This window comes from Desmodus rotundus, chromosome 8 (genome assembly GCF_022682495.2).
Source record: "Desmodus rotundus isolate HL8 chromosome 8, HLdesRot8A.1, whole genome shotgun sequence".
NCBI classification, from domain to species: Eukaryota; Metazoa; Chordata; class Mammalia; order Chiroptera; family Phyllostomidae; genus Desmodus; species Desmodus rotundus.
In genome coordinates, this window is record NC_071394.1 from 34,993,281 (window position 1) to 35,006,598 (window position 13,318).

Below are 13,318 nucleotides of genomic sequence, written 5' to 3' on the forward strand. Positions count from 1 at the left end.
AAATTATATGATTACCACCCTGGCTGGTGTGGCTCAGTGGATTGAGCACCGCCTGCAAACCAAAAGGTCACTGGTTCAGTTCCCAGTCAGGGCACATGCCTGGGTTGCAGGCCAGGTCCCCATTTGGGGCCGAGCGAGGGGCAACCAATTGATGTATCTCTCACACATTGATGTTTCCCTCCTTCTCTTTCTCCCTCCCTTCCCGTTTCTCTAGAAGTAGATAAATAAAATCTTAAAAAATATTTTTTAAAAAAGTATATGATTACCATTATTTAATGAATAAAAGTTAAAAAATAGATTAGCGACCTAGCTGGTGTGGCTCAGTGGGATTGAGTACCAGCCTGTGAACCAAAGGGTAGCCCTTCAATTCCAGATCTAGGTCACATGCCTGGGTTGCAGGCCAGTCCCCTGTGGGGGACATGCAAGAGGCAACCACACATTGATGTTTCTCACCCTCTCTTTCTCCCTCCCTCCCCCTCTCTCTAAAAATAAATAAATAAATTCTTTAAAAAGATTAGCATTTCCTGCTAGGAAATGTAGGGCTTTCTCATGTTCTCACTTCTAAGAGATGACCCATACCTAAAGTAAATACATTTTAGTCCAGACCAATAATCCCCCATGACCTATTTCGGGATTCAAAAATGTGTCTAACTCAGTAATTTTAAAACTGAACTAATTATGATTCTCCTCTTTCCCCCCATGATCTGTCCTGGCTTTCTGATTTCAGAACATCTCCTTCTGTCAGTACTTAAGATTTTTTTTTTTATTCTAAGATGAAAGCTGACAACTCTTCACCTTTATCACTTTCCCTCCCCCTGCCCACCACTTCTAATCAGGTTAGTTTTACCTCAGAGATATTTGTCATTGCTGTCCCTTTTTCTTCATGTCCACTACCACTACTTCTTGGTAATATTCCTCCCCTTTCCAATCTATCCTTTGTATGCTCCGTCACTTGAAACCTTGAATAACTTAGTGCATACAAGATAATGATTGTTCTCCTTACCACAGCTTGGCCTCAAACCACTTTTCTGGTCTTAGCTCCTACCACTCCCCTTGCAAACACAATCAGCCACATCCGAGTACTCCTGAGCACGTTCTGTCTGTTCATGCCTTTGCTCATACCCTCCCCTTTACGAGGCCTCACCCCTTTCCTCCTGCTTGTCTCCCCTGATAAATTATTATCCATTTATTCTTCAAACCTCAGTTCACATGTTACTTCAAGAACCCCTTCTGGGCAAATTAACTGCTTCTTCCAACTATTAATAATTTCATTATTTCATTATAGCACTTACTAAATTCTAATTTTTTTTGGTGTATAAGTAAGTATCTCCTTAAAAGATAATCAATTCCCTAGGCTCACAACATTAGATAATGTCAGTTGCTATAGCACACCACCCCAGAAATGTCTAACAGCTCAAATATGAAGTAAGTTTACTTCTCAATCACAGCAAGTCCAAAAACGGTTCCTGGTTAGTAGAGTAATGTTTCAGGATCCTTACGAATTCCACAGTCCTCAGTCACTTTCAAGGGGCCATGCTCACCACAATCAGTCCAGCTGGGTGGAGAAAGAGCATGGAAGGGATCTTGCATGGGAGGGAGGTTTTCATGGACCAGGCCTTGTGTTGCATTGGCTGTCAGCTCAGTCATGTGCCACTCCTGAGTGTGGGGAGGCTGGGAAATACAGTTTAACTTCATGCCCAGGAAACAGGAAATAGGTTTGATGATAAGCTAGCCATTCTCTGACACAGGCAGATACAAGGTTCATCTTCATATCCTCAGTCCCTGTCACAGAGAAGGCAGTGAATATTTATCATACATGTAATAAATGTCTACAACGAGGCAAGTAGATTAACAGGTGAATGAGAGAGGAAATGAAGTAATGGGTATCCATGCCCCCTTTCAAATCAGTGTCCTCTTTTTTCCATTATGCCAATGATTCCTAAAATTTAATTCATAAATTAATTTTTTAATGCTTCTGTTCAAAATATGATAGTATCCTGTATAATTTGCTGATGATACCACAGAAAATAAAACATTGTGTTACTACTTGAAAAAGTACTCGTGGCAATACTGAATGTCCCCCATCACACACCAGCCCTAGGCCAAGTTACAGAAAGGGGTAGAGACAGGAGGCGGTTCATCGAGCTTCTGTCTCAGAGGTTTGGGAACTAGAGTACTGGTTTATCAGTTATCACAGAAGCATGGATATTAGATCTATACCTAATGTGCAGTTTAAGGCTCTTCAACCCTTAGAAGTTAACCACCCATCTGCCGTGAACAGAACACATATTTTAAGCTTTTAAAGTATATAAACAGAAAAGTGCATGAGTCACCAGCGTGCAAAGCAGTGAATTGTTACAAACTGAACAAACCATACGAGCAGCCTGCGGATCTAGAAGCGTCAGTGTCCCATACTCACCCACGTACTTGCTTCCTGTCACTACCCCACCCCCTCAGTTGAATCCTATCTTGTTTCATGGAGTGAACTGATGCGAAGGATCTCGATATTATGTGAACTCCATTTCTTTTTTGTTTTACTGCATTCTTATGAAGTATGGGAATCTATTTTAAGATTCGAGAGAGAAACTAACACAAAGAATCCAAAAAAGAAGACACATTTTTAAATGACAGTAAATAATCTTTTCTCAAAATGTAAATTCTAATTATGCTACAATCTGAATAAAACATTTACTGTTGATGGGGTTTCCAATTTCCATTTTTATCTTCAGTAAAATGCAATCATTTTAAATATTAACAAGAAGACTCGTTGTTAAGCAAAATTTACTGAAGACCCAAATAATTGATGTCCAACTGATCTTGTCTACTTGCCAATTTTGAAAAGAAAAAAAATACGATAAAGATAGACATAAAACCCACCAAGAACCCATTAGTAAAAGATAGAAAGTTAGCCAGGTTTTTCAGTAAGGATCTGGTTGTAACCCTCAGGAATTTTCTAGTGAACTAAGTTTCATTTCTCAAAGCTAGTCTGACAGCTTTTGTTGACTCTTCTGAATTTCTGAGAGAGCCATTCTTATAAAGCCTACCGTGTGTGGGAAGTGGCGGAACTACATAAATGCCCTACCTGATGAATGAGAGGCCACAGCCGCAGTGCCTCTGATCTTCAGCAGAGCACCACCGATGTCATCTCCTTTTCTCCTCCTGCCGACCTGAAGTGAATGAGAACACACTTGTTATGCAAATGAAAGCATTAGCCCCAGGTGACTGGAAGATTGGATATTGTGATCCCCTAATTTAACAAATCTTACTGCTTTCGGCCTAGATTAGAAAATACCAAGGGAAACCATTAGTGACTTCTGGCATAGGGAGTGAGAGGGGAATAATTAAGGAGGCATTGCAAGCACACGGATGGATAAGACCGTTTGCAGACTGAAAGAATGGTTCTGTAAATCAGTTTTTGTAGATTTTAAAAAAAAAAGATGGAGGTTCCATTTGTAAACACATTCTGTGTGTGACTGTTCATAAGACAAGACAGACACCCACACCACATATTTTTATAGTTGCTGGAAATACACTTCCTGAAATTATTTTCATATAATATGGAATACTTTCATTAACTGGTTGCAGCAGGTTTAATCAGACAAAAGAGATTATTTCTAACATCTCCAGAATGTCTCACCATTACTAAATATGGTAACCATTTGCAATCTGTAAAGCATAACCTTGGAAACCATAAAAGTACAATAGTTCCTAAAGTCAGTTCTTAATGCCTCTCAAAAATAATTGCTCCCATTACTCTTGTAACTTATATCTCTTACATTTTTAGCAGATTCTTTAAAAAGACTTTACAGTTTCAATAATTTAGCATCGAGTATTTGATTGGATTTTTGGCAAATGAGAAACTTCTAAGTTACAGTCATTTCAGTTTTTTTAAATACTGAAATGTATTTTCTTTAAGAGCTGAATTTTGTCAAATGTCTTTGCAGTATCTAAGAGATATCTTACTAGTTTTCTCTATAGCTTCATTATGATTTGCAGGGATCTCATAATATTGAAACACCTGGGCATTTTTTGAATAAACTTCATTTGGTCATGATGTCATTTTTAAAATGCTTTTGGATTCTATTTATTAATATTTTAGTTAAGATTTTCATAACAATATTAGTGGGATCAGGCAGTGCTTTTCTTTTTGTGCAACCTTTTTGTGTAGTCAGATTTGAGATTTGTAAGTTTTCCTTCTTCTTTTATGCTCTGGGATAGATGAAGTAGTAGTGCAATTATCTGACTTAAATGTTTGATAGAGTTAATCCAGTGAAAATACTGAGCCTTTAGTTGCCAATGACGTTTACATGCCCTTTTAGTGGAGATTCATTGTTGCTTATTAATAATATGGTCCTATAAGTGAAGCTTACCTTAAATAACTTTAGCTTATTTCTGTGAATGTCCCGCTTCCCGGCAATCTTTCATCCAGTGATTTTAGCATCTATTAAAGACACTTGCTTTAATCAATTAGTATATTGAAGGTGGCATAATTACGACTTTTATCATTCTATTTCTTCTACTTTCTCTTTGTTTTTTTCTTTACTTGCTTACGTTCTTCTTAAAGAGGTTGCCCCTCCCTCTTTTTTGAATATTACTACAGACTTTTTTTTTTATTCAGTGCTGCTTTGTCCTTTTGACATATTCCCCCTAATCTATCAGTACCTTCTTGCTGTCTGACACAGGCTATCTCAGTACCACAATTTACTTCCCCTGCCCCAGACCTGGAGCCAGCATGTCTGTAAGAAGCCCTGGTTTCTTTGAGTTGGAAATGGTATCAGAAGCAAAGAACTGAGTGTGAGGTGTGCTCATTACTACTGGAGTATCATCGCTTCTGGGGCTTTTTATAGACAGAGCTCGGAAAAAAATTGTGAATTCATGATTCTTCATTTCAAATAAGAAACAACCCAAAATTTAATTCCCTAATTCTACATATATTTTTTCCTTATCCCACAATGAAATACTTGCTTCTTGACATCAATTTATTTATTTGTTTAAACTAGCATACAATAAACACAAAATAGTTTCAGAAACACACTAATAACACTGCCAACGTGAAACCTGTTAAGTAAAGTTCAAGATATCTTTGCAGTTCTTTTGATCTTAGGATATTTTCCATTAAGAAAGTATAGTCTTAGTATTATATTTAAAACATTTGAATTAATTTTCTTTTTACTGGGGCTTTGTCATCTATATAGTGTACAGTAAGATTTACTTCTTTCTGTATCCAATGTTAAGGGTTTTTATTTCTATCTAATTTTATGTTTAGAATATAAAATATTGACATAGCTTAAAAGTTAAAACTACTAAAAAAAAGTTCTAAGGAGAGAAGTCTTGCTTGCACCTCTATTCCCTACACCCCACTTGCCTACCCCCTACAGGCAGCTGTATTTATTAGTTTTTGATTTATCCTTCCTGACCTTTTTTTTTTTGCAAAAATAAGAAAATATATACATGTATGTTTTACTTTCCCAATCTTTTATATATAAAAGAACACACTATATACACTCTTTGGTGTTTTGCTTTTTATCACTTGACAGTATATCCTACAAATTACTCTATATTTCAGTTAATAGAGATCCTTTCTTTTTGATGGTTGTGTAGTGTTTCACTAGGTGGATATACGATCATTTATCAGAGTGCCCTATGGGTCATCATTGGGTTGTTGCTAATGTTTTGTTATTGGAAATAATGTATTGGATAACTTACGCACATTTTTTGTATATGTGAAGGTGTATTTGGAGGTAAATTTCTAGCAGTGGAATTGATGAGTCAAAAGGTGCTCTTTTGCTACAAAATGTCAGATTCCCCTTTATGTGAGTTACACCTTTCTGCTTACCCACCAGAAACATAAAAGAGCTTTTTTCATATAGTCTTGCCATAAAATATATTAGCAAATGTACTTCCTGGAGTGCAAAGAAAATTGTTCTTAAAAATGTATGTTCTTAAAAAATAAAAGCACTATCTCTAAGTAGAGAAAAGGTTAGTGATATGTATCTACCTTAAGTACTTTTCTGTTTTCCAAATTTGTTGTAATCAACATTTATTACTTATAAAATAAGAAAAAAGTGAGAAATGTATTAAATTTGCACTTCGGAATGAAAAATTTGACTTTGTTAAAGGAGAGAAATTTCTGGTGATAATTTTTAGTGGATAAGAAGAGAAAAAGGAGCTTTTTAACTCAGTGACATTATTTATTTGTGTCTTGTCCAGAAGTAAAAATGGAGAATAATTGGCTTCTCAAGATTTTTCCTAAGCATAAAAGTTCATAATTGTTTTTATTTCTGCTTTTTCCCAGAGTTATATACACACCTGGCCACACTGATGATCACATGGCTCTGCTCTTAGAGGAGGAAAATGCGATCTTTTCTGGGGATTGCATCCTAGGGGAAGGAACAACTGTATTTGAAGACCTCTATGACTATATGAACTCCCTAAGAAAGTTATTGACAGTCAAAGCTGATATTATATATCCAGGTGAGTAATTTTTTTAATCTGGTAAACCATTTCTGTCAAATAGGATGGTTCATTTTGGGGTGTGTGGGTGTGTTTTGTGTGTGTTTTGGCCTTAAAGAGAAACATGTAAACTACTTCTTTAAATTATACCCCTAAGTCCTGTCTAGCCATGCAATTTTTTAAATGGCCAGCAGTTATATTAATAACATCTGACGTCTTATAAACATAAAAGGATTCTTTTTCAACATCTAAACAGCTATTAATAGAACTCTTAAACAAGTGAAATAATTTACACTGAAACAAGAAAACTTTTTCGTTCCATAAGTGGTCTTCTGTTTTGTTAACTTGATTTCTGTTGTGGACCACATACTAGCCATGTAAACAAGGGTAACATTTGACCTCTGAGCTTCAGTTGTTTTAACTCACACTATTGAAATATCAGTAGCTTCCATATGAACTGTAAAATCCTGTATTTACTTTGATTCTCTAGAAAAAGAAACTTGTTGTTACTATCCCAGCTATCACTGCGCTGCTCTGCAACATGAATCTCCCCTCTGTCTTGAAAGCTAAGAAACATACTGGACACAATAGGGCCCAGAAGGGAAAAGAGACTAGGTTACTAATTTTTGAAGCCCTTCTAACTTGTTCCTAACCAAAGAGTTATGGAAAGATCCATAAATACAGTATCTTCAATACCCTCATCTTCTCTCATGAGTTTCTACTTCTGTGGGGGGAAACACTCCCTGGGCATTTAGATTAATATTATGACATAAAAGGAACGGAGACTGACAGCTCTTTTTAAAGCAAAGAGAATAGACATTTGATGCACTCACATTCAAGCAAAGCTAATGAGAGTCTGCCTACTAAAGGCTCTTAGAGTGTTAGCTTTAGTGAATCCCATGAACTGGCTTATTAGCACAGCAGGAGCTTCTATGTAAATTGTGTTCTGTAGCCATAGCTACCGTATATTAAAGCCTGCTACCCATCAGGCACCTGCAGGGACCTTTACAGCTCTAGCTGTGCCCTTACAAAAAGCCAGTGAAGTAGGTAGTGGTGTCCTCATTGCACAGCTGAAGAAACATACATGCCTGTTGCAAATTTGTGTAATATTAATTTACACTATGTTAAAGAGCATGTAAATTTCAATATAACTTTATCTGGGTTGTCAACATTTCTGAATTGAAAGTCTATACATAAAATTTTTCAAGTTCTAGTGTGGTTCCTGTGAATTTTTGATAGGTCTTGGTCACTCACATGAAGCTACTTTTACATTCCCCTTCTCAATCTTTTATAAGTGTAGCACAGTGGTAAGAGCCTAGAGTGGTAAAAAGCTCCTGAGTCAGAATCCCAGCTCTGCTCTTGAGCTGTGATACTGTGGGCAGGTTATTTACCCTCCTTATTCCTCAGTTGCTGCTGCTGAAAAGGGGCAATAGTAGTACCTACCTCTTGGGATTCTTATAAAGTTCATGTATGGCATTGAGAGCAGTGCCTGGCAAATAATAAGTGCTCTATAACTATTACCTATCATTACTGTTCTGATTCCTGTTGTTATTGCTATATTTTTATTTTATACTTTTTAATGTACACAATAATATTTTGTGTAGATTTTGATATAATTGGCTAATGTTTTGTGTCATATCTGTATAGTTTTCTGAATAATTCTTATTTGTCGTATATTTAGTATTCTGTTTTAAGATATCATATGGATTATTTTTAAAGTGAATCAACTTCAGTTATACTTAACATTTTTCTCTGGTTGAAATAACTTTTATAATTGTTCCAATTCAGGACATGGCCCAGTAATCCATAATGCTGAAGCTAAAATTCAAGAATACATTTCTCACAGAAATACTCGAGAAAAGCAAATTCTTACAATATTTCGTGATAATTTTGAAAAATCATTTACAGTAATGGAGCTTGTAAAAATTATTTACAAGGTAATTTTTGTTTAGCTTATTTGTACATAGCCACAATTTTATTAGAGTAATCTGTTTACTAAGCTATAGATACGATAAACTTATCACCTCCCAGAACACTTAATTTTATAAATAATGCCACTTGTATAGATTTGAAACCAGCAACCTCAACTTACTAGAACAGAGAAGTTAAACAGTATCTGGCCTGGAAAACAAAAGTAACCATTCTGAGCCATCATTAAACCACACACTTCACTCTGTAAGAGAGACTGTTCCCAACTCCACGATGATCAAGATTTGTAACAACTTATGTATCATTCAAGCCATCTTCACTCTCTGGTGTCCTAGCCTGTGGCAAGTGAGAAGCAGCGATCTGCTACATACTTGGATAATAGCAGTGAGGAGTAGTAGCAATGCCTGACTAGTGGAGAAAAACCACGGAAAAGAACATGAGTAGAGAAATTTAGTGTACAGAGAGAACCCCTCACCTCGGCGGCCTCTGAGCACATCATTATATGACAGCACTATATAGCGGTCAATTAGTATAATTCAGTTTTTCAGTGAATGTTTATTAGGTAACTGCTGTGTAGGCAGTATAGCTTACAGGTTAAGAATGTAGGCTTTGGTATTAGATTAAATGGATTTAAAAACTCCCACTACCACAACCTGTATAGCCAGAAGAATCATGAGAGAGTAACTAAAGACTTGCTTGAAAAGGTACGTGGGGCCAATTACAATTAGTGAGGGACCTTAATATCCTATAGGTCCAAGTATCAAAAGACAGTCAGATCATACTCAGTATGTTTCGTCTTAAAAGGGAAAGGTGATTTAAAAAAAGGGAGGGATGGATGAAGGGTTAAAATGACTAAAGATAAAAGTTCCATTAGCAAAAAGGTAAAGTAAATTCTGTGAAAGAGTTCATTTCCTCATAATACTGGAATCACTCTAGACTATTCATTGGTACATTGGGGTTTTTTCTTCTATTCTAATTACAGGAAATGAACCAGGATAGGCAGGCATGATCAGGTCATGGGAAGCCTTGATTGCCAAGCTAACAAATTTGAGCTTTAGCCAATAACCTGGGAATGACCCATCACTCAAAGATCTTAGGCAGGGGATCAAGTAATGCAATCTAGAATATCACAGTGGTGGAGACAGTATACGGCACTGGAGCTTAAGGGAGAGTTTAGGGTCGGAGGTTTGTATTTGGGAATCATTAATGCATGATACTGCTGTGGCAAGCTGGTTGAGTAAAAAGAGAAAAGAGTCAGTGATACAATGCATTGTAAACCTCAGTGTTTAAGAGAACTCCAAGGAAGAGTATCCAGGATGAAAACCAAATGATAAAAGAGGTAGAATAACCAAGGAAAATGTGAAAAGTTATCATCATGTAACCTAATAAATAAACCAAAGGGCCAATGTCTGTAGCATCATCAAAGCTATCTAGAATAATTTTTACATTTATTTATCCACTCATAAAATATTGAGTTCCTACAGTGTGGCATTATGCTAAACTGGGTATTCAGTAGTGTACAAAACATACTGTTACTATCTTTACGGAGCTTACGTTCTATTTTATCCATAGGAATATAGGTAAGAATATAGCGCCTAAAGCAAAACATTTGGAAGCTGAAATTGTTTTCGCTATTACTATATAAAAATGAATTTAAGTTAAAATTTTCTTCTTCGTTGCACTTTTTTAAAGTTTCAAAGGATTAACTCTGTCCTTTGTTCTAAAAAAATAAATGTTTTCTTTTACTCTTTTTAGAATACTCCTGAGACTTTACATAAAATGGCTGAACGTAATCTCTTGCTTCATTTGAAAAAATTAGAAAAAGAAGGAATGATATGTAAGTATACTTACAAATTTTAATTCTTTTATTGCCAGCATTTTATTTTTTTTTTTAAATATGAGCTAGTTTTCTTTAGGAAAAATAACACCCATCAGAGTCTTCCGTTGATTATCACTGGAGAGACGGGCACTAGGAAGGGTCGGTAGTGAAAGGCCAATGGACCACAAGTGGGAACCAAACACTCCCACAGGAACTGGAATCTTGCTTAGTGGTTCCAGTCCTTACCCACCAGAACGGCAATCCAAGGTGTGCAGTGGAAAATAGCTTCTCTTCTCCAAGACCACAAGACCACGAGGAATTTTAAATGTAGAAGATTTGGGAACAGCTAAAGGTTTTAGCAATACTAGATATAGTAAACTCAAAATTATTAAAGCCGTAATTCTACAATTGTTTACTAGTGTTAGGTTAATTTGTCAAATTAAGAATCTTTATAGAAGCTTAATCCTTAAAGTCAACTGGTTCAAAGCTTGAATTTTTTGTAGAGGCTTCAGCAATGTTTTTAAAATTACAAACACAATTCCAGCTTTATCTTGAGCAACAAAACTAATTTAGCAATGAATGCTTTTTCTAGCCAGAAAATAAAATCCAGTGAATTTGCTTTTCTGCTCTTAAATTTTGGCTCTTTCATTTTCTTTCCACAGTTAGCAACTCAGATCCTGACAAGAAATGGAAAGCTCATCTTTAGTTTCAGATCGACGGAAGTTTTGTCATTTGGTTTTGCTTTGTTTTTAGAGAATGGTATGTTTTCTTACCTATTGTTTATAGAGACTATAAGTATACAACATTGAAAATAACCCTAGATATACTTTAAAATAATGCCAGCTTTTTTCTCAAATATATAATTTACATTTTACATCTATAATGTAGAGTATTTTATCTAACCTAGCTCTTACAACATTTTACCAAAAATTCAGGATCCAACAGTTTATCCACTTTCAGTCAATTAAGTAAAATGATTAGTTTAAAAATAATAAAATTTATGTAATTTAAACTGGATATTATTCTTTGAGATTGGTTCTCTAGTACCAGTGGCCAAAATACTATTTTCTCTAGCTGCTTCAGTAACAGCACAGATTTCTATGTAATCCTTCTTTTCTGCAACGCTTTTCTGTATCTACAGATAATAGCTTTGTTTTCGTGTTTGTATTAATTATATCATGATTATGTATTAGTTCTGTAGCTCTTTATTGTTTATTTTCTTACAATGGTATTCCACAAATGATTCATGCACATCAACTTTTGATAATTAAAAAATATTATATTCCCAGTTAAAGTCCTTACATAGTAATTATTTCTGTCATCTATGGTACAAACAACTTACTTTCCAAGTTTAGGTTTTAGTATAAAAACAGCGATCAGCATATATATGAATTATATACCAAATTGTTTTGAATTAGAGTATTATAAGTCAGGGCATATTTCATATGAGCAATGTTGTTGAATAGTGATTAGGCTCTCAGGGTAGCCCACCAATGCTTCTTTAACCCGTAAGGTTGCCCTGGCTGGGAGCTCAGTCAGTCAGAGTGTCGTCCCAGTATACACCAAGGTTGCAGGTTCAGTCCCCACTCAGGGTACATACAAGGATCAAGAAATGAATGCACAAATGAGTGGAACAGCAAATTGACATGTCTCTCTCTATATATTCTTTCCTCTCTCTCTCTCTAAAATCAATCAATAAAAAATAACCCATAAAGTTGCCAAACTACAATACTAAAATGAGCTCAGAATGCTGAGAGTGTACTTTCTTTACTGTTCCCTAAAAATAAGATTTTAAACTTTTTAACTTTCTTTGATATCCTCCCCTCTTTCTGCCCTTTTCCCCAAGACCCTATCATTTTCATATTATTCTAAACTCTTATTATGTCCTAGAGATCTGCTGTGTTCCTGAAACTGTCACATGTTACAAAATAACTATGAACTCAAAAAAAAAAACAAGCAACCCAATTCAAAAATGGGCAAAGGATTCAATAGAAACTTCTCCAAAGAAGATACACAAATGGCCAATAAACATATGAAAAGTTGCTCAACATCCTAAGTGATTAGGGAAATGCAAATTAAAACCACAATGAGCCCTGGCTGGTGTGGCTCAGTGGATTGAGTGTTGGCCTGCAAATCAAAGGGTCACTGGTTCGATTCTCAGTCAGGGCACATGTCTGGGGTTGCAGGCTAGGTCCACAATGGGAGACGCATGAGAGGCAACCACAGATTGATGTTTCTCTCCTTCTCTTCCTCCCTTCCCCGCTCTCTAAAAATAAATAAAATAGAATCTAAAAATAACAACAACAAAAAAACAATGAAATACAACCTCAGGCCCATTCAAGTGACTATTATTTTTTTTAAAAGAAAATATTGAGTGTTAGGGAAGATGTGGAGATATTGAAACCCTTGTGCATTTCTGGTATGAATGTAAAGTGGTGTAGCTTCAATGGGAACACTATAGTGGTTCCTCAAAAAAATTAAACAGAGTTACTGTATGATCCAGTAATTGCATTTCTGGGTATATACCCAAAAGAATTGAAAGCAGGGACTTGAGCAGATATTTGTACACCCAGGTTCATGGCAGCATTATTAACAGCAGCCAAAAGATGGAAACAGCCCAAGTGTCCATTGAAGGATGAATGGATAAATAAAATGTTGTATCGACTACTTTGGAATAATATTGAGCCTTACAAAGGAAGGGAATTGACACATGCTTCAACATGGATGAAGCTGAGGACATTACGTTAAGTGATAGAAACCAGCTCAAAAGGACAAATACCATATAATTCCACATTTATGAGGTACCCAGAATAATCAAATTCATAGAAGCAGTAGAACAGTGGATTCCAGGGGCTGGGAGAAGAGAGAAAAGGGGAATTATTGTTCAGTAGTTAAGGAATTTGAGTTTGCAAGGATGAAAATGATTTTAGAGCTAGACGGTTGTCATGATTATATATACAACAACGTGAATGTTCTTAATACCACTGAATGGGATAGTTAAAGTGGTACATTTAAAAACAGTAGCTATAAATATTCCACCTAACACCAGCACCAAAAAAGAAAAAAATCAGCATTCCCATTCCCTAAATGTAGCACATACCAGCAAAATTTAGACAA

The 13,318-nt window shown here is 35.8% G+C and overlaps 1 protein-coding gene and 1 long non-coding RNA gene across 3 annotated transcripts in view; one reads left to right on the top strand and one right to left on the bottom strand.

Moving 5' to 3' along the window:
* The window catches only part of LACTB2 (lactamase beta 2), a 30,497-nt gene that overhangs the window by 14,148 nt on the left and 3,031 nt on the right, over positions 1-13,318 (top strand). Inside the window, exons 4-7 of one of the 2 annotated variants that reach the window (XR_006652881.3) lie at positions 6,296-6,474; positions 8,242-8,390; positions 10,138-10,219; positions 10,864-10,960. Coding sequence is in view for 1 of the 2 variants with exons in the window: in XM_024572297.3 (XP_024428065.1) it covers positions 6,296-6,474; positions 8,242-8,390; positions 10,138-10,219; positions 10,864-10,907 (454 nt within the window). In the remaining variant the exon portion in view is untranslated. Of the gene's footprint in view, positions 1-6,295; positions 6,475-8,241; positions 8,391-10,137; positions 10,220-10,863; positions 11,496-13,318 lie in introns of those variants that run through there. The other variant, XM_024572297.3, reaches the window with a different exon arrangement.
* The window catches only part of LOC139441119 (uncharacterized), a 24,359-nt gene continuing 11,041 nt past the window's right edge, over positions 1-13,318 (bottom strand). The window contains exons 2-3 of the long non-coding RNA XR_011651533.1: positions 3,083-3,167; positions 1-1,782 (exon numbers count right to left, since the gene is read on the bottom strand). This is a non-coding gene — a long non-coding RNA (uncharacterized lncRNA). The remainder of the gene's footprint in view (positions 1,783-3,082; positions 3,168-13,318) is intronic.